At 39.8% G+C, this 27,260-nt stretch overlaps 1 protein-coding gene across 1 annotated transcript; it reads left to right on the forward strand.

Moving 5' to 3' along the window:
* The first annotated feature begins 320 nt into the window (after window positions 1–320).
* CMTR2 (cap methyltransferase 2) lies at window positions 321–6,766 on the forward strand. The gene is made up of 2 exons (XM_081118780.1): window positions 321–749; window positions 3,256–6,766. The coding sequence occupies exon 2, from the start codon at window positions 3,275–3,277 to the stop codon at window positions 5,579–5,581; it is 2,307 nt and encodes a 768-aa protein (XP_080974906.1). The 5' UTR covers window positions 321–749; window positions 3,256–3,274; the 3' UTR covers window positions 5,582–6,766.
* The last annotated feature ends 20,494 nt before the right edge of the window (window positions 6,767–27,260 follow it).

Here is a 27,260-nt window from a genome sequence, read left to right on the forward strand (position 1 = left end):
ATATGCATAATTATCGACTATAGAATAGTACGGTTTCATTGGAAGGATAAAGCATTTCGAAATGAAGGCAATAAAAAGTTAAAAATAATAATAACAGAGTATTATCTCGCGGTTTCCCCAGTCAGACTTTTAACTTTATATTGTCTAAAAGACATCACTTTTAACCCAACCTGTACTAAACTAACTTCTGCCAAGCGGCCTTAGCAAGCCTCCGGGGTCCAGGGCCCAGGTGGGCGGAGCCAGCGTGTCCAGGACAGGTTTGCCCCGCCCTACCCACCGCTCCGCCGAGGGGGCGGGACCAAAGGACGCTCCGTCTGCGCGCGCAACTTTCGTTGCCATAGACGCTGTGGGGAGAGAGAAAGACGCTTCACAGCTCCAGCACCCCGGGGAGACGCAAAACCTAGAGCGCTACGGCTTCGGCTCCCTGAGAATCGCTGGCGTGCGTAACGTTACGTGTGACGCCATCCCGGCCTCGAGGCGCGTGCGCAGTGTGTGTATCCCTGCCCTCGGGCCGCCGTCGGCCGGCGGTCGGTGGCGGCAAGGGCCGGGAGGTGTGGTTTCGCTCTCGGTTTCGGGAGGGCTGGTCTATGCCTATTTCCCGGCCTCGGGGCGTGTCACCTCCCTCCCCTGCCGTCGGGGTTGCCATAGACCCCCAAAGGTGCGGAAGCGGAGGCTGGCCCCTGGAGCGAGGAGACCGCGTGAAGCGCCGCCTGTCTAGGCTCTGGGGGCCGAGGTGGGCGTGAGCGAAGGTAATGCAGGCCTGGGTTCCAAGCCCGGGTCGCCCTCGGTATTCCAGTGGGTGTGGCAGGGGCTGGGACTGAGGCTCCTCCGGGTCAGGGACAGGGTCTCTTAAATGGAGCTTGGGACTCACTTCCACCAGTTGGAAGATCTGGGGTGCCCCTGGCCCAGAGCGAAGCGCTGGATCCACCTTAGCTGTTACTTTCACTGTTGCTCGCAGGAGGAGTTGGCGGAAACACTTCTAAAACTTCTTGTGTTAATTGGAGAGGTAGCAACTGTTGATGAGATAATGCCGTTTTTTGTTTTAGGTTCAGTAATTTTGCATGTATTCCTTTTGTGGCTTTAGGCAGGGGGTACACGACTTCCTCCTGGAGTCTGCAAAATAAGAGTGGCAATACTGACCCTTCTAGCAGAATTAGGATGCCACAAAGTTCAATGGAGTGCTTAATGAAAGGGATGGAGGGACACATACTTTTTCTTTATATTCTTTAAACCACATGCTTTTTTTTTGGTCATGCATTGAAATGCTGGAGTGAAGTTGAAGTGCATTATTATGACTCATATTCAGAACCTAATCAGAGTCCCTTTTGTGCTAAATATGATATCCATTCTTTTTTTTTTTTTTTTTTTTAAAAATAACTTACAGAGTGCTTACAGTATACTAAGCCCTGTTTTAACCTCTGGATGATAAATGAGTAAACACTGCTGAGAGAACAGTAAAAGTAAATAATCATAGATTACAGTCTTCTGGATATTACTGTATTGTGATGCTAGCTCACCTTTATTTTCCGTTTTAATCACCAGACATTGGCTTTTTGTGGGAGGGTGATTGTCAATTTTTTCATGTTTAACAAATTTGGATTCTTTTTGAAAACGTGTGTAAAATGCATTGGATATACTAAATAAATGCAGAACTCATGAACTAAATCAGCTGCTAACACTGTGCTAACTAGTACAGTTGACCCTTGAGCAACATGGGTTAGGGCGCCAACCCTCATGTATAATTTTGATGCCCCCAAAACTTAACTACTAATGGCCTGCTGTTGACTGGAAGCCTTACTGATCAACATAAGCAGTTAACACTTACTTTGTATATTTTATGTATAAATGGATGTGTGCAGTTCTAACCAGTGTTTAAGGGTCAGCTTACCATGTAATACTCATTGCTCTGTCTGCTGGAATTTAGAACTTTTCCAACACTATGCCATTAAGCCATGCTTCTTTCCCTTATGTCCGTTTTCCTCTCTGGTGGACAGATGTTTTCGGTTTCTTACGCAGTGTCAGAACACAGAATGTAGGGTGACTATTTGTAATTTGTAAGGATATTCTTCACTTTAAAATTCTTCTATCAAGGTGTGTCAAGGGTCATAAGTTCTAGTGGCAAGAAGGAGTAATATTTTATAGTATGAGCATATGAGCATGGAGCTGTCTGACCAGATGAGGCAGGAATTTGTAGTTTAGAGACACGCCAGGATGAACTATAGGTCAGTATCAGCATTGAATAGAAGGAGGCTAACCAGTCATGCACCATAGTTAACAGTATAGTGATGAGTGTTAGTTGGTGACTCATAAAGTGATTTGATACCAACAAAGTACATGCCTTAGCAAGAGAGTGAGATCTGGACTGAAGACGTATTTGGCAATTCTGGTGGGTAAGTGGGTGGTGGTGGTAAAGAGGTCTGGTAGGGGGATCAGTGTTGGTTTCAGATGCGGGATCCTTTCCTGGAAGGAAGTGAGATTTGGAGGGAACTAAAAAAACAACAAACCTAAAAGTCATTTGTTAGAACTTGATCAAATGGTCAAGGGTCATATTTGGAGATGAATCTTGGTCCAAGTGTGTTTGGGGCTCTGTGAGTGGTGTCTTTGCCATTGATAGAGGAGGACTTTAGGGAGGAACTCAAGGGGTTGCTGTGGTAATAAGAGCTGCCATTTACTGATGAATCTTCCGTGGTATTTGCTTTGTATAGCCACGCAAGCATGTTTTATCCTTTAAAAAAATGATACCTCCGTTTTTTAAAATAAGAAACTGAGACTAAAGATGTAAAGTAATTTTCCCAAGGCCACTTATTAAGCTTTAAGTGGCAGAGCTGGAGTTTGAGCCCAGGTCTGTTGGATGTCAAAGCCTTTACTTTTTTTTTTTAAAAAAATAGGTTTTTATTGACTTCAGAGAGAAGAAGGGAGAGAGATAGAAACCGCCCTGATGAGAGAGGATCATTGATCGGCTGCCTCCTGCATGCCCCCCACTGGGGATTGAGCCCGATACCCAGGCATGTGCCTTGACTGGGAATCAAACCGTGACTTCCACATTCATCTGTCAGTGCTCAACCACTGATCCACACCAGCTGGACCCTGTACTCTTTCTTTATTCCAAATTGTCTCATTATATAATTGAGTGTGCTGACATTAAGCCTTTCCATTTTATGCAGTTTGTTATGAGTGTGAGACTTGATTTGCTGTAGATGAGATTTTGCTAACTAATAAATTTGATTCATTTAATTATGTGTTTTCTTTTTCTAGATTTTAATTTAATTTGAAAATGAGTAAGTGCAGAAAGCCACCACAGGGTTCAAGTCTTGAGACATTCAGCCCAGATGTTGTTGCTGACATTTCTCAACTCTTTGCCAAGAACTTTACTTATGTCAAGCCACTTAGTAATGAGTGGCAGTTACCAGATCCCAGTGAAATTTTTACCTGTGACCACACGGATTTCGATGTATTTCTTGATTTGAAGAACTCCCTAAATGAAGTAAAAAACCTACTGAGTGATAAGAAACTGGTTGAGTGGCATGAACACACCGCTTTCACTAATAAAGCTGGAAAAATAATTTCTCATGTGAGGAAATCTGTGAACGCTGAACTTTGTACTCAAGCATGGTGTAAGTTTCATGAAATTTTGTGCAGCTTTCCAGTTATTCCACAGAAAGCTTTTCAGAATGGAAAACTGAATTCTCTACACCTTTGTGAAGCTCCCGGAGCTTTTATAGCTAGTCTCAATCATTACTTAAAATCCCATCGATTTCCTTGTGATTGGAGTTGGGTAGCTAATACCCTGAATCCATACAATGAAGCAAATGACAATCTTATGATGATTATGGATGACCGACTTATTTCGAATACCTTGCATTGGTGGTACTTTGGTCCAGATAACACCGGTGATATCATGACCTTGAAATATCTGACTGGCCTTCAGAGTTTCATAAGCAACATGGCCACTGTTCACTTGATCACCGCAGATGGGAGTTTTGATTGCCAAGGAAACCCAGGTGAACAAGAAGCCTTAGTCTCTTCTTTGCATTACTGTGAAGTAGTCACTGCTCTGATGACTCTTGGAAACGGTGGCTCTTTTGTTCTGAAGATGTTTACTTTGTTTGAACACTGTTCCATAAACCTGATGTACCTGCTAAACTGCTCCTTTGAGCAAGTCCATGTTTTCAAACCTGCTACAAGCAAGGCAGGAAACTCAGAAGTCTATGTGATATGTCTCCACTATAAGGGGAGAGAGGTAATCCAGCCTCTGTTATCTAAGATGGTGCTGAATTTTGGGACTGAAATGAGCAGGAAAGCTCTCTTTCCCCATCATGTGATTCCTGCATCTTTTCTTAAAAGCCATGAAGAATGCTGTGTGTTCTTTCATAAATACCAGCTAGAGACTATTTCTGAGAACATCCGTCTGTTCGAGTGCATGGGAGAGGAGGAACAAGCAAGGCTGAATAATTTAAGGGACTGTGCTGTGCAGTATTTCATGCAAAAGTTTCAGTTGAAGCCTCTGTCTAGAAATAATTGGCTAGTCAAAAAATCTAATATTGGTTGTAGTGCAAATACAAAATGGTTTGGGCAGAGGAACAGATATTTTAAAACTTATAATGAAAGGAAAATGCTAGAAACTCTTTCATGGAAAGATAAGGTGGCCAAAGGATACTTTAATAGTTGGGCTGAGGAACATGCGGCCTATCATCCTGGGCAAAGTTCTCGTTTAGAATGGACAGCTTCCAATCTTGAGTGTCACTTATGGCATATTTTAGAGGGAAAAAAGCTGCCAAAAGTAAAGTGTTCTCCTTTTTGCGATGGTGAAATTTTAAAGGCTCTTAATGAAGCTATTGAAAAGTCATTAGGAGGAGCCTTGAATTTGGATTCCAAGTTTTGGCCAAAACAGCAGCATTGTCGTTCTTGTCATGTTTTTTCTGAAGAACTGATCTTTTCTGAGTTGTTTAGCCTTATCAAGTGTCTTCAGGATGAGCAAGTTGTAAAACCCAGCAACCAAATAAAGTGCCTGCTTGTGGGTTTTCCAACTCTCCCTGATATCAAAATGGATATGCCATTGGAAGTTCAGCTGCTTGAATCGGCTGAACTCATGACTTGTACCTGTTCATTGCTTCATGACGGAGACCCAGCTTACCAGCAGTTATTTTTGGACTGCCTTCTACATTCATTACAGCAGCTTAATACAGGCGATGTTATGATTTTGCCTGTACTTTCTTGTTTTACGAGGTTTATGGCTGGTTTGATCTTTATACTCCACAGTTGTTTTAGATTCATCACATTTTCTTGTCCCACATCCTCTGAGCCCCTAAAGACCTGTGCAGTCCTGTTATGTGTTGGTTACCAGGACCTTCCAAATCCAGTTTTCCAGTATCTGCAGAATGTGAGTGAACTGTTGAGTGCTTTGCTTAACTCTGATGCGCCCCAGCAAGTTTTACAGTTTGTGCCAATGGAAGTACTCCTTAACGGGACACTGCTTGATTTCTTGTGGGATTTGAATGCTGCCATTGCCAAACGGCACTTACATCTGATTATTCAAGGAGAGAGAGAAGAAATCATCGGCAGCCTTCATTTAGGAAATTGAACTTGTCTTTCTGAGTTTTAACTTGGAGGCTTCTCACGGTTTCCGTTGTTATTGCATCCCTTTGCTGTTAATTTAAAACCTTTTGTTTTGGGGAAAGGCTAACTTTTGCACCGTTTAAAGACTCATTATTTCTGGAAACCGTCAGCTGGTACCTGTCTCTAGGATACACATATCCCCAGGCACAGAGTTTTCCTTGTGGAATCTCTGAGTGCTGGTGTTCAGCCTCAGACATGAGATGTGCGTGTGTGCCTGGGGCAGACACACCCACGCCAGTTTCGCTAGGATTGTACCTGTGTGCCTTACTCGGACCTTTCCCAACTAATTTCCTCTCAGTGGCTAATGCTGTTAATTAATTGATAGAGGTTTCTGATGAAAGGAGGTGAGGCATTGCTGAGCCACACCGGTTTCCTTTAACGCTGACCATGTCAGTTTTGGATTCGGGGAAACTCATCTCGTCAGATTTCTTGATTTGTGCCGTACGTTGCCATTGACCCAATTTACTTTTATTGGGGCAAATTAAGCTACTGTACTGTTTTATGAATATTTTACTAACCACAACCATTCAACTAGAAAGATATCAGGACAGCTTCAAACCAAAGATCATGTTTAAAAAAATGGGAAATTATTGTGTCTAAGAATTCCTGTATCATGAAAAATCATATTAAGCAATGGTGTAGTGATTTTTAACTTCCAGGAAATAACCTGTGAACTAAAAGATATTTTAAATTGCAAAATAATGTTTATACCTCATATTGGGAACATGTGATTATGATAAATGAAGTGACTACTGAAGAAAAGTTTTAACACTTTTACAATGATGGTACAGCATTTACCAGTTTTTAGTCTTTACAAGTTCTTTTTTCGGTATGAAAGTAGCACTTTATCAAAAGTTTAACCATGAGATGGTTATTTTATCAGTTATGTTTGATTTCTTTTGAATTATATGTATTTAACAGTGTAACAGCTTTTCTAGCAAACTAGTAAGCAAATCTTCATTACTTTGAAATTCCACAAAATGGAGAATATTTATATTCTTACCTGTGCATTTTAGACATTTGTTAGTTATATGAAAAGTAGATGTATTCTCTGATGTATTTGGTTGATAAATATTAATCTGAATTTTTTTCATGTTCTTTGCTATTTTGAGTTCCATTATAGATTCATGAATAAAGTCATTAGCAGAGAGATATTTGTGTTCGTCTTTTTTAAAGAGAATCATGGGGGAAGTTAAAAATATAACTTGGAAACAGATTTTTTTAAGGAAGGTTTGAATGAGAGTTAATGTTCCTTCATTTCCTCTGATTTGTATTCATTAAAATTTAGTCCTTAATATTGTAATATTTATGGAAGCTCTACTTTGGGAAAGAAATTGAATACTTAAGGGAGGGAGGGGAGTGGGTAGATTTAGTTCTTGTCAGGGAGGGTGTGGATGCCTGGAGGTAGATTTCTGGAAGAAATGTGATTTCATACTGGTGACTTCATGGAAGCAGTTCCAGTTGTATAATGATAGAAAATTGGTTACCAAGAGAGAATGAAAACCACTCTTGGAAAACCATTTTGTACTTAGTAACCTTTATGTCTTGGTTGGCTTGGTCCAATGTCATGACAGTTTATTCTTACTATAATAATTTGATTAGAATGAAGTTGAAGGCCTAGGTCCAGGTTCTGGTATTAAAACCTCCTTTTAAGCCTCTTAAACAAGTATTGAATACTTAGGTTTTTAACACTAACCTGTATTGGAATATATAATATATTGGTATATACTAGAATATATTTTGGTTTTTAACTCAGCTTTTGGAATCAGTTGCTGTTCATCTGATTTATTAGATTCAAATTTGCTTTAAAGGTGAGATATGACTTGAGGAAGATTAAAATTGAACTCAATGTAGATGACAGGTACCAATGATTTATAGGAATTTCTCTTTGAGAAAAGGAAGGAAAAATGCTTTCTAAAAAATGAGTGAAAAAGTAGAGGAAGACAAGTATGAGATGGTTCTTACAGTTTATCAAAGTAGTTACTGCTCTTTAAAATTTTTTTCATAGATCTTGAGATTTTTAATTGTGATGCCTTTTGAAAAGAATTTATAACAGCCAGAAAATGTAAATTTCATAAATGTGTTTCTTAAAAAACTTAGAGGGGAAAGAGATCTTATAAATTTAATTTCTTCAGTTTTAACTTTTGTCCCTTATAGAAAAAAGTCAGTTTTATATTTCAGTGGTGGCTTTTATGTATTATCCTAAAGTTACTTAAATATTTGAATGTGTTGAAAATATCTTTTCTGAAATTTAAAACCTAAATGTGTGGACTTTGCTCCATCTTTAAAATAGTTATTTTGTTTAAAAAATTTGTGTTAAAATATTTTTTCTACTTCAAAGATCTTGGAAAGAATAAAAGAAGCAAGATTAAAATATTAGGAGAGCTGAAAAAACATGTCCTTGATGTTTTTATTTTACTTATCTTTGATGAGAATACCAGGTCTTTAAAAATAGTTAAATCTTATTCTTTATTTCCAGATGAGGTCATTCATTAAATAGTTTCAAAATTAGTAACAGTGAAGTGTTGTAGGTATATAAAATTAGTTAATTCCTCATATCTTTAGAGATGAAAATGTTGATTATAAACCTAACTAAAACCTTATTTTCTATGGTTAAATACTTTTCATTGATTTTTTAAAAAAGGACAACACTGACAGTGTATTTTTAGCTTCTAAGATGAAAGTAAGAAATAGGACATTTTTAGTTCTGTTTCAATTTTTTAAAGTTTTTTTTTAAACATTTTAAAAATTATTTGAGAGAGGAAGAGAGATGGAGAGAGAGAAACATCAATGTAAGAGAAACATCAATCCGTTGCCTCTCCTATGTACCCTAACCCGGGAATTGAACCTGCAGCCTAGATATGTGCCCTGACTGGGAATCCAACCACAACCTTTTTGTTGTATGGGACAATGCTCCAACCAACTGAGCCACACTGGCCAGGACAATATAATTTTTTAATGAAAAAAGAACTTGCAAAACAAAATGTAGTGTGAAGCATGGCATTGTTTACATTTTTACAAGTCTTGTTTTTATAAGAGAGAACAGCCAGATTCTCATGTGTTTTTACATTTAATCTCTTGCAATACCTTGTTTTGGTTGAAGTACTTGAGAAAATCTGGCCTCACATAGATATGTAGTTGGAAAGGGAGGAGTATTTTGATAACCTTCAGGTAATTATGGGTATTCTTTGATGCTAATTCAAAACTTGACAGGTGATAGTTTCTTAAAAGTTGATTACCATGAAGAGTCTTAATCTATATCAATGCACTTTTTGTACTCTGTTACACTAAAGTCCATTTTCTGTCTTACACTTTGAATGGACCACTTATGCACATGTAGTTTTACAACACCATGAATTTGTCATTTGGAAAATACCAGTTCATTGAGTTATACAGATCTTATAAATGTTGACACACTTGATTATATGGTATCCAGAGAGAGGAAGACAGAGGGGGGGAGAGAGAGAGAGATCAATGGTGAGAGAGAATCCTCCCTCGGCTGCCTCCTGCACTGGGGATCATGCCCACAATCCAGGCATGTGCCCTGACCAGGAATTGAGCCGCCATCGCCTGGTTCATGGGTTGACACTTAACTGCCCAGCCACATAGGCTGGACAAGAAATCACATTTTTAAACATCACTGTTGATCTCATCAGAAAAATGTAAGTATTGAGAAGCTGTCAAGCTTAGGTTGTTGAGCAAAAATTTTCTAAAATTCTCATTTTCACTTGAGTGCTTGAATTTTATCATGGCAACAAATATTGAAGGCTGTTTTCTGTGAAGTGACAGCTCACTTTATTAATTTTTGAGAAAATATCTGTCAGATACTCTTGTCTGAATAACTAGAGTTTGGCTGCCAGTTGTTCTTTAAAAATGGTGTTCCACGAAAAATGTGCAACTTGGTTTTGGCTGGTTTTCCTCAGTGGTTAGTGTGTTGACCTGTGGACTGAAGGGTCCCAGGTTTGATTTTGGCCAAGGGCATATACCTGGGTTGCAGGCTCTATCCCAGCCCTATTTGGGGTACATGAGGCGCATGCAGGAGGCAACCAATCGATGTGTCTCTCTCACATCGATCTTTCTCTTTCTCTCTCTCCTCCCCCTTCCACTCTCTCTCAAAAGCCATGGGGAAAAAAATATCCTGGGGTGAAGATTAAAAAAAAAGTAAAACTTGTTTGCCACGCAGTTTCACAAATGCTTTTCCTGGAGACAGCCATCCCATGACAGTATGCAGCAGAAGTGCATTTCCTGTTTTTCCTTTTTTAAAAATATATCTTTATTGATTTTAGAGAGAGGAAGGGAGAGGGAGAGAGAGAGAAACATCAACAACGAGAGAGTCATCATTGATCGGCTGCGTCCTGCACGCCCCTGACTGGGGATCGAGCCCCCAACCCGGGCATGTGCCCTGACTGGGAATCCAACCTCGATCTCCTGGATCCTAGGTCGATGCTCAACAGCTGAGCCACGCCCGGCCGGACTGACAGTCTTGATCCCTATCACTATTTTTTATTTCTAGCATCTTCATTTAATTGTTTTCTTACAGTTTCTATCTCTCTGCTGAAATTATTCATGTGACAATGAGTGATGTCCAATTTTTCCATTGGAGACATTGACATATTTTTAATAGTTATTTTAAATTCCCTATCTGATTACTCTAATTTATATGAGTCTGGTTCTGTTGATTATTTTGTCTCTTGGCATTGTGGAGTTTTTTTTCCCTTACTCTTTTAGTACACCACATCCCCAGTGATTTTTTTCTTTTATAGGGAAGCTAGAGAAGAAGAATCTGGGCAGTGCTCCATGGCCTTCCTGCAGCAGTTGCTCGTCCCCTCTCCTAAGCCTGTGCCATGAGGGATGCTTCCTCAGGTCTTTTGCCATATTTTGGTGAGTACTCATTGGAATCTGTAGAGAGCAAAGCCTGTGAGTGTTGTGAATGCTCCTTATAGCTGAAGCCTTTAGAATTCTATGCTGTCGCCAGCCAATACTCAGCCTCTACGAATTTGTTAACAATTCCAGGTGAATACTTCTTCCGGGTGTTCAAGTGCCCCAAGTAAACAAATGCTTGTATTCTATATCTCCCCACAGGCATTGTTTCTCCTCAGATTTTGGCATTTTTCTCAACTTCAGCTCTTTGATGAATCCAGGAAAAGTCGTTAACTTGCAGCTTGTTCAGCTTTTTTTAAAAAATTGTAAGGATGGGAGTGACATCCTTTCTAGCTCTTTTCCAGCTCCCTGCATCCAAGTAGAAATCAGGAACCTGATCCTCATTTTTAACATCTAATATCTCTACTGGTAGGGTGACTCTTTGTTCTGGTTTACACCAGTATAATTACTAATAGCATCCCCTTTTCACTCAAGAGTTTCCTTGTTTGAATGATAAATTGTATGATAACCCTGTCCTTGAAAATATTACATAATTAGGTATCACCAGGAGCATATGTTAAGTTTGGGTGGATTCATTTATTCTAGATAAAAAATATTGAACATCATTTTACTGAGATTTGAAGGACACGGGGACAAAAGGTGTAAACGAAAGACATCATTAAAATCCAATGTGTAGGCTTTGTTTGGATCCTGTTTCAATCCAAAAGGATTTTTTTTTTAGACAATCAGAGACATTGGAACATAAGCTAGGTGTTAGAAGTTATTAAAGAATTCTTGTTATTTTGTTAATTATTTCAGTGATATTATAGTTAGTTTTTAAAAATCTTACTTGTCAGATAAATTCTGATGTATTTGGAGGTGAAATGGTATGACAGTGGGAATTTATTTAAAAATACTGAAAAAATGATGAAGGGAGAGAGAAATGTAATAGATAAAAACAAAAATAACAAAATAACAACAAAATTGATCATTACTGAAGCTGGGTGATAGGTACATGGAGGTTCATTATTTTATTATCTCATCTTTTTTGTATTTTTGTCAATTTCCATAAAAAAAAACTTTAAAAAGGGGAGAGGAATATAATCAGAAACCTGTTTCTTTTTAAAAATAAGGTAATTATCCTACAATTTAAACTGGTAAAAGTGATTTTTTTCTAGTGGCAGATCAGAGGTAATGCAGCCCTGCCTAAAAGTTTATTTGAAAACTTCCTGTGCTTCATTGATTATTCAGCAAACCAGATAATCTGTGGCAGGATAGGGACAGGGAGGAAAAACACCAGGGGAAATGCCATAGTTTCAATGCAGTTCGGAGCTGCAGGCCCACACTGCCCCAAGAGGAGGGAATGGATCGTGCAGACGTCTTTATAATCCTGACTCAATTGTGCAAACTTATCTTAGAAGGGATACACTCTGCTTTCCTTCCCTTTTATCCAGGTCCTCACTGTTCCTCCATTATCCCCTGTTCATGACATAGAGAGACAAATGCCTTGGGAAGGCTATAAACTCCATGGGGCAAGGACTGTTCACTGTTGAACAGAGAACGTGCACCTAGTACCATTACTGGCACATAAAAGTCGTTAAATAAATATTAGATGAAGAAATGAATAAATAAATTCACACTGGCTGCTTACCACATAGAAGGAACCTAATAAATGTCATATTTGTTTAATTGAGTTGTGAATGACAGAAATGAAAAGAGAATTTTAGAGTTTATGTTCATTTAGTGCCAGACCTCTTCAGAGTCTTTGAAAGATTTCCAGGTGAGCAGAATCAGACAGTGTGATGTCTGTGAACAGTCAAGGGAAGCCAAAATGAAATGCAACCCCATTTAAAATGAAAAGAACAATATACAGTTATATACATGCCGTCTTTCTTTCAAATATATTCATGGACAGCGATTCTCTCCCCTCTAAAAGTCCTTATGCTATGTAGTTCTGCAAAGACATCAGGAGATTGTAATATCCAGCCCACAAAGAGTAGGAATGACAGGTACCCTTAAATAAACAGGCGTAATTAATCATGGGGCTGCTTGTTTTGATGAGCATGGGAGAGTGACAAGTCAATAATAAATTTCCAGCTCATACAGGGAAGGTGGCTAAGGAGGTGCTGTGAGGTTAATTTACATCTTTGGATGGCACCGAAGATTTAATAATCTCCCTGCCTCATACATCAAACTAATACTCCTGTGGCAGAAAAGCAAACCATTTTAAACTGTTAATCTGAGAAGCAATAAGATCCTGTCTTAGGTCACAAATAAATTGAGTTGCTGGTGGTTTTGATGGACCCCTAGAGTGTTTCATTTGTTCAGATTCGAAAGCCACTCGGGACCCCTGGGAACCTCCGCTGCAAAGCCAGCCAAGCTGGGAACGCCACGGGAATTGCCAATCTAATCAGATAGTCTAGACTGATTTTACCTTAGACCTATCCAATAATTTATTTCACCTTTTCTGTCGACTACCAATAGATTATGGAATACAGACGTATATGAATTTGAGATTAGTTCTAAGTGGTTGCTTTTAGTTGGGATTGGAACCATCTTTCTGCTTATGTAGTATTTGTCCTTAAAAGATCAAAAGCTGTTTTGAAGTTTTTCCTTTGTAAGTATAGGATTTTAACCTGGCTAGAGAAACTGGGAGACAGAAAGGGAACTAAGTCCTTACGGCAAGATGAGCCATTTGTGAGTCCTAAACAACATTTAGATTTCCAGCTTTTCATTTCTTAAGCAGCTAAGCTAGGGGGTGTATTGAATTTATTAATTTGGAAAAATATCCCCTTATTGATGCTAATATATAAAATATCATATTCCTGGTTTAAAGAATGGGCCCTAATCTCAGAGAAAGCGGGAAGTAGAGTTGTGTGCATTAGCACAGTCTCACCTCTGAGGACTTCTAAGTCTAGTGGAGACGATAAGTAGGTAAACAAGTAATTTCAAGTCAGTGTGAGGCAGTGTGACAGAGCTATGTGTGTCTGAGGCCACAAGGACTCTTCATGCATAACTTTAGTCAGTCTTTTGTAGATAATCACATTTGAGGTGAAGGAAGGCAATACATACAAGGTTGTAAACGCAGTGGCTTAAAAAACACTAATCAATTATCTTTAGTTCTTCAGGTTGGAAATTTGACAGGGTCTCACTGGGCGAAAATAACCTGTCAGTAGAGCTGCATTTCTTTCTGGAGGCTCTCGAGGAGAATCCTTTTTTTTTTTTTTTTTTGCCTTTTCCGGCTTTTAGAGGCCTCCTACATTCCTTAGCTTGTGGTCCCCAGCCCTCTGTCTCTCTCCCTGACCCTTCTTTCTTCCTCAGCGCTCTCTCTTTCACCACAGCTGAGAAAAGGTCTTTGCTTTTAATGACCTAGCAGGTTAGATTGGGCTCACTCATATAATCTGGGATAATCTGCCTATCTCAAAATCCATACCCTTAATCACATCTGCAAAGTCTCTCTTTTTTTTTTTCTTTCTATGTAAGGTAATATATATTCATAGGTTCTGAGGATTAGGTCATGGACATCTTTGGGGGAAATTGTTCTGCCTATCACCACACCCAAATATATGTCTCCAGCCTATATTCTCCCAAACTCCAGAACTACATATTCAACCACCTATTTGACATCTCTCTTTGGATGTATGATAGACATCTCAAAACAAATTTGTCCAAAACTGAGCTCCTGAGAAACTTTCCATCTGTTGGCAGAACCACCCTTTAAATTGCTCAGGCCGAAGCCCTGAGGATTATCCTCGATTCCTCCCTCTCCTGTGCACCTGTGTGCAGCCCTTCATCAGATCCCGGTGGCCCTACTTTTGCAGGTACCCATAATGTGACCACTTCTCACCTCCTTCACTATCGCCCGTGTCTTAGCTACCATCCCCCGATCTAGATTATTACAGCAGCCCCCTACCCTGTTTCTTGTGTCTGTGCCTTGTTGCTCTTCATTTTGTATTCAACATAGTAGACAGAGCGATCCCAAAAAAACTTAAATTGGATAAAGTCATTCCTCTTTCCAAAAAATCATAGATGATTTCTCATATCATTTAGAGTAAAAGCCCAAGTGCTTGATTAACATGGCCTACAAGGTCCCAGGTGCTCTGTCCCCTTTGACCTTCACATTGCTTCTTCAACTTTCTCTCTCCACCTTGATCATGGTAGCCTCCTTACTATTTCACAGATATTCAAAGCACATTCATACCTCAGAATCTGCATACAAGCTGTTTCCTCTGCCTGGAAATCTCACCTCCCAGAAAACCACATGGCTTGCTCTCTCACTTCAAGTGTTTGTTCAAGTGTCACCTTCTCAGAGGGGCCCACACTGAAAACCGTTATTTAAAAATCGCATCTCCCTCTGCTTTGCCTTTTCCTGCACTTTATAATTTACTTATTTATGTTATCATGGTCTATTCCTCCCCCACTCCCCCACTTAAAAGTAAACTCTACAAAGGCAGTTTATTCCTGCTGTGTTCACTGTTGTAACCTCAGTATCAGGAAAAGAGTTTGGGCCATAGTAGGTACTCAATAAAATTTGTTGAATGAATGCATGGATTTCCTTTGGCACTGGTGCATGGTTTGGGGGTTAGCCTTTCTTACATAAGAAGAAAGAAGATTAAACTTGAGTATTGGGAGACTAGAATGAAGAATACAATATTGGCCAGTCTACCTTTAGGATAAGATAATTCTGGAAATTGACCTGCTTACTACTTATAGATGTTTCTGTTAGAGAAATAAAACAAATGGGTAGACTCATAGATCTGTCTCTCAGTGCCCGGGATGCAAAAAGTTGTAATAAGCTTAATCATTGTGGTTTCATGACATAATTAGAGATATATATTTGACCTTCATCCCAGGTTCCTGGCACAGAGTTCCTAAAACCCTTGGAGTTTCCTGAGCGATAGGGAACATCTTTTGTTATTCAAGCCTTTTTCAGCCATACCTGAGTTTATGCCAACGAGGTGACTCCTGGAAGGTGAAGTCTGGTTGCCCCGAGGAACTAACCACATGATTGATTAGAAGGGTAGAACTTTTAGCCCTGACCCCCTGGGAGGGAAGAGGGGCTGGAGTGTGAGTTTAGTCACCGATGTCCAATGATTTAATTAATCATGCCCATGTCATGAAGCCTCCATGAAAATCCTAACCAAAGGCTTCAGAGAGCTTCTGGGTTGGTAAACACATCCACGTCCCCCAACTCCAGGGAGACAGAAGCTCCTGCACTTGGGAGCCTTCCAGACTTTGCCCTGTATACCTCATCAGGCTGTTCATCTGTATCTTTTATTACATCCTTTATAATTAACCAGTTCATGTAAGTATTTCCCTAAATTCTGTGATCTGTTATAGCAAGTTATCAAACCTGGGAAGGGATTTCTGGTGTAAGGGAATTAATAAAAGGATTAGAATACTCCCCCCCAACACCTTCTCCCCATGCCATCTAAGAAGCAGGTATTTGTAACGCCCGGAGAGTTTGGCTTTGGGTATCCTCTTGTTGGTTTGCCATTCCTCTTGGAAGGAGTTCAAAGCTGGTCAGATGTTGGAGGGAGAAAAAAATGTCAAACTTCAACAGGGAGCTGGGAAAACAAGGTGTCCTGATTTTCCCCCCTCATTTTAAAAAAGAATTAAGTAAGAGGGAAGAATATCTCCTCTCAGTTTTTCAAGGTCCAAAAATTGATTCCAGGGTTGGGGCAAGAAATGTAAACGATGAACCTGGAACATCTTGTTACACAAAATGAAAGAACACTGTTGACTACTGCGGTTGTGACAAAAGGACACAGGGAAAATTGGAGAATCAACAAAAATCACTGCAATTGATGGAAGTACATAAAATATAAAACTATCTTAGTTCAAACTGAGACCTTAAAAATTGTCACTGGAAATTGCTATGGCACGAACTTATCACTCTGAAAATTAATAAAGGCACAGAATCAAGCAGTTATTCTGTCTTACGTATATAACCTATGTTCAGGGGAAAATAGCTGATGGGGAGAGTTACTCTTGATTGTATGTTTTTCTTATTTTGAGACAATCCCAAACTTACCAGAAATGTCCAATATAGTACAGGGTATGATTTTATTTCCCCAGGCCATTTGAGAGTGAGTTACAAACCTGATGCCCAGTCACCCCTGAATACTGAATACCTGAAATACTTGGTATTTCCTGTGAATGAGGACACTCTCTTAGATAACGGCAATGCAGTCATCAAAATTAAGACATTCACATGATGTCCAGCCATCCTAACAACATTCCTTATAGCAAAAGGGTCCTGTTCAGAATCACATGTGGCGTTTAATTGTTGTGTTTCTTTAGTCTCCTTCATTCTGGAGCAGTTTCTCAATATCTGACTTTTATGACCTTGACATTTTTGGAGATTACAGGTCAGTTATTTTGTAGACTGTCCTTCACGTGGATTTGTTTGGTGTTTCCTTGTGATTAGATTCAAGTCATGCATTTTTTGGAAGGAAGATCACAGAATTGAAGCTGTGTTCTTTTCCAATTTTTTGTCAAGTGAAATACGATTTTATCCAAGAATATTCACTTTGATCACTTGATGAAGTTAGGGGTCTCTCAGGCTTCTTCACTGTGAAATTACTCTTTTCTCTTTGTAATTAATAAGTATTTTGTGAGGATTTACTTTGAAAATAGTTAAATAGCCTATTCTCCATCAGACATTCATGTTATTCATTTATTTATATCAGTGAACTCACGGATTCTCATTTTATTCCATAGGTTATAATCTGTTACTATCATATTTGTTTTCATGCTCAGATTGCTCAGGGTAGAAGGGCAGGTTCCCCATCAATTTTGTCAGTATGTCTGTTGCCATGTCCCATCGTCCTTTGAGGACCTCCTTACCTCTGGCACAAGATGTCCCAAGCACATCTTGTACTTTCCTTGCTCTAATCCTTGGATCAGCATTTCTTCCTGGTCCCTTTTAGTGGAAAATAGTTTTTAGAAACCATGATCAGGTGTGATTGCTGATGGGTATCACTGCTCCTGGACCCTCTGTCCTCCCGGTGAACAGAGCTATGGAGTGTGCGTGTGCGTGTGTGTAATGCAGTGTGTGGGCCTTGCTTTGTGTGTGGATTCAAGTGACATTTTGAGACAATTGGGGAAGTTTTATAGGAACTTGGAGTTAGATGATATCAAGGACTTATAAATTTTGTTATGTGTGATAAAGACATTTTAATTATGTTTAAAAAATCCTTTTCTGAGAGAGGAAACTGGTGTACAAGTGGACCCTACCTTCAAGGGGGTTAAATGAGATAATATAGGCAGAAAGGGCTATCTAATTTACTATTCCGTACATGTGTATACACACACACACACACATAATTTGATATTAAACCTGATCTTGGTTTATAAGTATCTGGAATCTCAGCCCTCTATACCCAATGTCAGGAGCTCATGTAATCCAAAAGCTCCCTGTTAAAATAAACTTGCATCATAAGTCCCATTTTATAAGACCCAGATAGGTGTGTTTTCTCCACATTTGATTTAGTTTTCCTTTATTATATTTTATTTTATTTTTTAATCCTCACTTGAGGATATTTTTTCCATTGCTTTTCAGAGAGAGTGGAAGGGGGAGAGAGAGAGAGAGAGAGGGAGAGAGACAAAAACATCGATGTGAGACAGACACATCGACTGGTTGCCTCCCGCACAAGCCCTGACCGTGGCCAGGGATTGAGCCTACAACTGAGGTACGTGCCCTTGGCTGGAATCGAACCCGGGACCCTTCAGCCTACAGGCTGACACTCTAACCACTGAGCAAAACTGTCCAGGGCTGATTTATTTTTTTCTTTTTCTTTTTTATTGAACTTATTGGGGTGACATTGGTTAATAAAATTATATAGGTTTCAGGTGTATAATTCTATAACACATCATCTGTATATTGTATTGTGTGCTCACCACCCCAAGTCAAGTCTCCTTCCATCACCATTTATCCCCCATATATCTTCTTCTACCTCCCTCACCCCCCATCCCCTTCCCTCTGGTAATCACCATATTGTTGTCTGTGTCTGTATTTTTTTTTGCTTAATCCCTTCCCCTTTCTCACCCAGCCTTGCAACCTCCCTCCCCTCTGACAGCTGTCAGCCTGTTCTCTAAGACCCAGCTAGGTTTTGACCATGTCTGGAGAAGTCTTGTCTCCTGACCTTCAGTTTGGTACGTGGTCTATATCTTATCCCAAAGATAGAGCTGATAATTGGAAACGTCATTATATATTCTTGGCTTTGGTTTGGTGACATTAAAGGTTATTTAGGACCAAATGCAAATCCTATCCTTCATAATCCTGTGAACTGTTGCTTGTATGACAGGAGGGTCAGTACAGACATAAGGACGTGCATTCCTCGCTGGATAGGGGAGCTGGCCTCTAGCTCCCACAGCTGTTCCCTGCTGGAGCCATCACAGTTCCTGGGTGCTCTTTGACATCCTGAGCAGCTGCAACAGCAAGCAATTTAGTGCAAAATAATCCATCAATTAATCTTTTTGTTATTAGACATTTCAGACTCTTGCGCCTTGGTTCGTACTGTAAATGAGGTGGGAAGTGGCATGACTCTTGATTGTTACAGGAACCTCCCAACATTATGGTCGTCTTGCCTACCTCATCAGTGACCCCTCGGGAGCTCCAGAGCCCAGAGGGAAGAGCCACAGTATTAGGAGGTGATGACACCAGTAGCCTTTGGGTTATACACAACTCCTGCAACCCTGGCAGGGACGCCACCCTTTGTCTCCCACCCCTGGAAGCATATCCGAATGCCAATGAGTGAGAGGGTTAACCTCAGGTCCTCTTTAAATAGAAAAAATAGGTAAATTATTTGAAAACTTGAATACTTGAAATATTGGTAACAAAGTAGTATCAAAGTGTCATGGTTTAGAGCTGCTGCTCTTGTAGACTACTTTTTTTTAATTCTCACCTGAGGATATTTTTTTCCATTGTTTTTTCAGAGAGAGTGAAAGGGAGAGAGAGAGAAAGAAAAAAACCCAAAAAACACAAACATCAATGTGAGAGAGACACATCGATTGGTTGCCTCCTGCATGAACCCTGACGGGGGCAGGGGACCGAGCTTGCAACCGAGGTAAGTGCCCTTGGCCAGAATCAAACCCGGGACCCTTCAGTCTGTGGGCTGATGCTCTAACCACTGAACAAAATCAGCTAGGGCTGTGGAATACTTTTAATAAAAGATATGTAAAATGATGTTCATGCTTTGGCAGGATTGTCCGGAGGCCCGACTCTTACCAAAGCTGAAAAATCCCTTGGAAATCTTCAGCTTCACACTTAATTTACCACCTCCCTTTGCTGTTTCTATTTTACTGCTTTTCTTTCCTTCCCCTGTGATTTTCCCTTCTTGCTGCCAAACATACTTTCTTTTCCAGATGCCCTCTGTTTTAGAATACATCTGCATTTCCTTTTTCCTTCTCAAAGTGGCCCACCTTTGGGGCTTATGTTTTCCCCTCAGAGAACTGCTTTACCTGTGTTACCACCCAGACTGATGGGAAGGAAAGCTGTGGTTTGCTGAATAGAAATATATCTAGGAACACAACAGACATTCTTCTGGACTTGGAAGTGTTAAAAAACAAAATTAAACTGAGTAAATTTGAAGATCTAATTGGCTTTGTTTAAGCATTCATGAATTGGGCAGCATCCCATCTGGCAACTGGAAGGGTACTCCAAGGGGTTGTACAGAATGGAAGGTTTAAAAAAAAATTTTATTGAATTTATTGGGGTGACGGTTAATAAAATTATATAGGTTTCAGGTGTACAGTTCTATAATACATCATCTGTATATTGTATTGTGTGCTTACCACCCCAAGTCAGTCTCCTTCCATCACCATTATCCCCCTTTTACTATTCCAATGGAAAAGCAACTGCTTTTGAGGGTTTAAACAGGAGCTGAGGGAAAGCTGTGATCTTCCTCAGTGCCCAGAGGAAAGCAAGCTCTTAAGTAAACCATGGTGAAAACTGTAAATTATTGATCAAAAGGGGGATTTAACTTGTCAGGAAGTGTTTATTTTCATTTTAGCACATTCTTTTGGTATTTGTGTGTCTGTGTATATGTTTTTGTGTAGGAAGTTGTCACACTCAGAAACCCAAATTTAAACAATATAAGTGCTATTTTAATTGTAATTCAGTTGTCACTGGGACCTCCTTGGCCCTAGGAAATTTAAGTAAACTTAAATCAAATTCTCAATTTTATAGCCTGGCTAGAGTTTGCCTGGGATAGAGGGGGTTCCTGGAATTCGCACTTTCCAATGCTAACATTGGAAAATTCCTCCACAAACTGCGACACAATTTTTGCAAATTCCAAACTGCTTAAATTTTTCTGCCCCCTCATTGTGACTTTTGTAGACAGGCTTTCTCAATTCTACCCTGGCTGACCTGCATACAAATCTCAGTTCCTTCTCAGATTTCCATAAAAGATTCACTTAGCACTATGCATTTAATGAAGCAAGCAGCTTCCCTGCAGACTTAAGGGGTCACATATTCTATTGAACTGCCTTTAACCATCTCTTTGGCTCCTTAGCATCCCTCTCTCTTTCCCCTCCTTTCAATCCCTGTTGCAGTCAGCAAATTTGTTCTCTTGTCTTATCCAGAGTATTTCTGTCTCTCAAGGTCCTTGGTGACAGAGGTTCCCACATTTTATTTCCTGGGGATATACCAGGAATTTTTCTCAACAAAGGTAGGTCTCATCCAAGAGGAATTCTTTTTTTTAATCTTTATTGTTGAAAGTATTACAGATATCCCCCTCCCCCCCATTGATTCCCTCTATCTCACATTCGGTGCCCCCACAGGCCTTCACCACATTATAGTCTGTGTCCATGGGTTATCCATATATGCATATAAGTTCTTTGATTAATCTCCCAAGAGGAATTCTTAATGTAGCTACTTAGAGGATAACATTGTATATTATATTATATTAATTATATTATATTATATTATATTATATTATATTATATTATATTATATTATATTATATTATATTATATTATATTATTATATATATTATGTTTATTGTATTTATTATGTTTATTATATTTATTATATTTATTATATTATATCATGAAGAATATTTTATACAAACCTGGGTGGAAATTTCTGACCTGGTTTGGGAATTATTAAGCTGCGTTCCCTTTCTCTTTCTCAAGAGCTTGTCAGATGCAACTCTGCCCCTGATTATACAATGCCATTTTTTTTTCTTTTCTCCTTGATCTTACCAGCAAGGGCTAAACTGAGTGTGAGCTTAACTGTCTTCTTGTTTTAGGGACATCAGGGAATTTTCCTCAGAGGTATGCAGCTTGATGTATTAACAAACTCCTCAGGATACTGACTTTGCAAGGGGAATTGTGTGTGCATCTTAAAAGCCAAGTGATGCATCTTCCCTAATGAAAACATTAAAGAGCAACCTGTGGCTTAACGTCTGGTATGAATGCGACCAGCCCACTTTCTGCATAGTTTCTACCAGGTTAGAAAAGATGAGGGGGGGAAAAGCAGATGAGGTAATACATTTGCCCAGAAGTGTGTGTGAGTGTCCAACAAAACCTTCACTGATTTTCCTTTTTCAGTGGCTTAAAACAACAGTATCTATTATCTCACAGTTTCTGTGGGTCAGGAATCTTGCCACAGCTTAGCCTGCTCCTCTGCCTCAGGGTTTCTCATAAAGCTGCCGTCAGGGTCTTAGCTTCTCTACTCATTTTTGCACTTCAATCACAAACACTTTCTAAAATTCACTGGCTAAACTTCAACTACATCAGACTTCTATAACGCAGAGAGCTTTAAATATGAACTGAATTCCTTCTTGCATGGGACAGCCATGCAAGGTCATGCAATGAGTGCATTGTGCTTGATTGTATAATATGGCTGTCCTAAATTTTAATGAGCAAAAGAAATTGGCTTTCGAATTCCATCTGCCAATTTATTCACGGAAGTCCATGAACTTCATTATTAAAGTTTAAAAGTGCACAAGGAATTTGTGAGTCTCTTAGGCAGTCTCCTGAGGAATGCGTAAGTAGTTTAGACCAGGGACCATTTTTATGCCCAACACTGGGCAAAAGAAAGGCTAACAGAAGTAGGGAAATGAGAGTGGAGAGAGCAGGAGCCACGGGTCCGAGAGTGCTCACAGGAAGAATTTGGATGAATCATTAATTCATTAGGAAGATTAATGCTCTTTTTGCATATTTATAAACATTGAGCTGTTAGCAGCTCATTGAAGCTATGTATGGGAAAAGGCAGAGACTGTGCAGAAATAGTTACTGATTTGGAAACTGTTTTCATTTCCTGAGCTCCTAAATAACGAAATTATTTTCTGAGAGTGGAACAAGAACTGTTATTCTGGAATGGGAAACATCTATAGATTGTCTGATAAAAGCAGCAACTGTAACCACTGGTGTTTTTCCACTCTGTGGGAATCCCATTTATCCTGGTATAGAATGCGTCAACCTTGCATGACTCTTGATAATTCTATGTTGCCAGCGGCAGAAATAAAGGCTGTTTATTAAAGGTTTCAGTGGCACACAGATATACACATCTGCCCATGTATATTGCAGCTACGTTTCTCCAGTAGTTTCTCAATTTTGCCCTCAATAATGGACTAGCTAAGACTATTTTGAAATACTTTTTTTTTTGTGGTATATTACCTATGTCTTGACTACCTTTGTTAGTCCAGGTAGGTAATATTTGATTAAATAAACACTTGGCAATGTTGTTACTACCCTATTTTAATATTTATTTCTCCCCTTTTTCCTATTCCTATAGGAGGAATATTCTTCTTAAATCCTAACATAATTTTAGGTTTTACCTTGTGGTTCATTCCCCACCAAAAGTCATTGCCCTTGGTCTTCAAAGTCATAACCATCTCCAGAGGGTCAGCAGCTAGGCCCAAATCATATCAGGGTCACCCTTGGATGCTATTAACTCCTCTGATATGTCCATCTGCTATTCTAATGAGGCCAGGGACCTGAGGACTCTCCAAAGCCTACGCGTTGGTCTAATGGGAAGATGAGGGCAATGGGGTGCTTTTAAATTCTCCTTGCTTGTTTCCTTCCAATATTCAGTTTATGAAAGACCACTAGCCCAGGGTCTGCCTCTTCCTGGCCTCCTTCCCATGTCATTATTATAGAAGTTGTACCCCTTTATGTTTCATCTGGCTGGAAAGTAAACAACTGAGAGTTCCTGTTTGTCCCTAGTATCTGATACAGGTGGTGCAGTCTGGAATACCTAGGTGCCTGAGAAGCGTGTGCTTAAAGGAATGAATGGGTGAGTTCTTATATGTTCCTCTCCAGTTCTGTAACAGGGTGTTATAATTTCAGAGCAGAAATTCTGTATGGGATCAAATCAAACATTTCTTTCTTCTCTTCTAGGCATTTCAAAAACCCTTCCTCATTTTGCCAGAAAGAGAAAAGAGAATCAGATTTGTTGCACCCCCTGCCCACTAAAGTCAAAGTCCTAGCCCTTTTCTATTCTTTCTTTTATGTAGTTCCTGGTTCTGTCGCTCTTCAGTCTTTTATTCCCAAGTATCCAAGATTCAGATTTATCTTAGTGTCCGCTTCCCCATGATTAAGCCCTGACGAGCTGCTTACAGGAATGCGGTGGCCCCCTAGGCCCCGCACCTGCAAGTCTTACTGCTCCTTTTCCTCTGTTCTGACTCTAACTTGTTCGCAGCGGCATCCCCAGTGCCTGGCATGGACTAGGTACTTATCACAGCTAATGAATATGTTAAATAAATAAATGAAGGGGGCTGTGAGCTTTCATGGACTCCCCCACCCCCTACAGTGACTGCATGATCTGCTCTAGAGCAAGGATTCAATACAATATTTGACGAGTCCATCAGAGAACCTATTAAGTGAATCAAAATGTCAGTGGTCCTTCAGTGGCCACTTCAAGCTTTCCTGACAACTCCAGCCAGCCATGGTCTTTCCTTCCTAGCCACCCTTGTGTCTATTGAGTGTTTTTATAGATGGTTTGTGATGTAGTGCACACGAGTACTGTATTTGCATGTCTGTGTGCCTTACCTCCCTGTGATTGCTCACTCTATCCAGGGCCTAATTTTTGTGGAGTTTGAAGCATATACCACTTTGGAAGCTCTTAATTGCAAATAGAAATTAGATACAAAAGTGAATTTTTTAAAGATGAGTTATAACAAATTATAACTTTTACAAAGCTGATAAATACCACATGCATCATAAAGTAAAAAATAAGATTTCTGTTCATTAGCTGCCTGTCACATTTCTATAATTTTCTCCTACATTTTTGTCTGTATAATCTCTAATAGCCCCTTCATATAACAATGATTTTGCAATGTCATTTTCTAGAGAGATTAGAAAGATAGTTCAGTGTTTTCTTAGCGTGGTCGATTGGTGTTTTTGTTATATGTAGTTGCGTGTGTACCATGTGCGCTACCTCATACCCAGGCATTTTCATTCTCTGTAGTGCTGCTATCTCACAGGCCCCATAAACACAGGGGTTTCATTTTGTGAGATTTTCATTAAAAAAGCTAGTGTACCTATAATTGTATATACTGCATTACCAAGTATTTTCCTAACAGGAGACAAATTTGGTTTTGCCTGGGTATTGACAAGAACCAAACCCTCTGCTTATAGTTGTGCATGCCTGGTAATCAGAATAATTTTTCAGACTACCTCTGGTTTCACCCCTTTTAAACCATATCTCTTCTCTTCCAGGTGCTTTTGGTTCCAGAGCCTTATGATACTTTCCTATCAGTCAGTCCCTGTTCCTGGGTGTTCATGTCTACTGCTCTTTAAATTATGTCTCATGCCAGCAGACACAGTGTCTGGTGTCTCTTCTTGACAAGTGTTTCTCTCTGGGTCTGCTTTTGACAGTTAATCACTGCCAACAGTTAATAACTGTTGGCATTTCATGGATCTGTATCTTTAGGAAGTCAAAACAGAATAAAATCTGCTTTTAAATTCTCTTCTGACCCAGACACAGTCCATGTTGACTAATTCTCGGGATGAGATAAGATATATTTCTCCCTTATAAGCAAGATGGGCTAATTAAACATGGTGCTGACAGCTTTGGCTCCTAGGCCCTGTAAGAGCATTTGGTCTTTTAATTATTGAGCTGAGTCTGGTGTCCTAGTATGAGAAGTCCAGTTATACAAATTGAATAACTATAAGCACTAATAGTAGAGGGCCAGGAGTAGAAGATGGAGTGCTGCAAAGGACTGGATGGGGACACTGGGGGTTGTGTCATCTTGGTTAAAAACCTTAGACTCAAGTCAGACGGACCTAACTCCTGCCACTAACTGCCTGTGTAATTTTGGGCAAGTGACTTAATACCTTTTGAGCCTCAGCTCCCCAATTGTGAAATGCAGAGAATACTACATGGGGCTGTGAGGATTCACGCATGTAAAGCATATAGTAAGCACTTCAGAAATGTTAGGCATCATTTCTTTACTACTAACATTTCTCTCTCTTCTAAGTCTATCCAGAGACCTAGATATCTGCTGTCTTTGGTTGTTTAAACCTTTTCCCAGACTCCAGCTTCTTTTGGCTGTTTTTCAAAACATCTCTTTTTGACAGCGGTGGCCGGAGCTTGGTCATTTTCATTTTCTGCCCGTCGTCCCTAAAAGCAGCATTTGGTACATCGTAATGCCTCTCATTCATTTAGTGATCTACTATTTACAGTGTTTTCTATGCTGTATTGCTCAGTCTTCAGAGAAGCACGTTCCAACCATGGTGTGTCACCAGAGTTCAATGTGCTCGACCTTTCTGTCACCTCTCGCCAAGCTTGTGCTCGGCAAGGCCACCACGCCACCACACTGGTGGCTCCTCCCTCGGAAATGCCTGGCTGTCCTTGTTTGTTATTCCAGTCTCACCGTGGGGTCACCTCTGCAGGGAGGCCTCTGGCCCATCCCCTCAGTCATTCTCTATCTTAGCATTTTTATTTTTTAAAAAACTAATTTTCTCTCTTTTTTCTTTAAAATAAGCTTTTATTGATTTCAGAGCGAGGAAGGGAGAGGGAGAGAGAGAAACATCAATAATGGGAGTCATTGATCCGCTGCCTCCTGCAGGCCCCCCCAACATGTTGGGGATGCAGCCCGAAACCCGGGCATCTGCCCTGACTGGGAATTGAACTGGTAACCTCTTGGTTCAGGGGTTGACACTTAACTACTGAGCCACACCTGCTGGGCTTAGCATTTTAATTGATTATTTCCAAAGTACTTTTTACATCTGATATTTTACTTTTTAAAAAAATTCAATTTCTCACACTAGAACACAGGCTTTGTGAGAGCAGAAGTGTTCTCTGTTTCCTTAAGGAGTACGTTCTCAAAAGGGGTGCCTTGTCCCCAAGGGGCAAAATTGTTTCTGGGGGTGTGTGTGTAAAAAAATCTCTCTTTTTATGTATAAAGCACAGATTTATATAGTGTACATAAACACACACATATATATGTTTATACCATGTATATATTCATATATATATATATATATATACCATATATGGTATAAAAGTTTGAGAGGCATAATTAGGATAAAATATCTAAAAAGGCTTCTTAGGGGAGCAACAATGAAAAAAAGGCTGAGAGCACAGCTTTGCAGTATAGAACAGTGCTGAGCACAGGTTGGACTCATAAATAACATTTTCTGATTGACTGAATCATGCCTTTTAATAGCTGGAGAGACTGAGGTGCAGAGAGGTGAAGGAGCTAGTCTCAGGACATAAAGGTGATAGATGGTAGAACCGAATTTCCAACCTATTTCTTGGGTTTTGGGCTTTTTATTGTAAGCCACTCAGTAAATACTCAATATACACTCTTTGAATTGACTTGACTGTA

Source organism: Miniopterus schreibersii (genome assembly GCF_964146895.1).
Source record: "Miniopterus schreibersii genome assembly, chromosome: 18".
Lineage (NCBI taxonomy): Eukaryota > Metazoa > Chordata > Mammalia > Chiroptera > Miniopteridae > Miniopterus > Miniopterus schreibersii.

What these genes read in the sequence shown, in the direction of transcription:
- CMTR2 (XM_081118780.1), top strand. Translation starts at nt 3,275, where the DNA reads ATGAGTAAGTGCAGAAAGCCACCACAGGGTTCAAGTCTTGAGACATTC.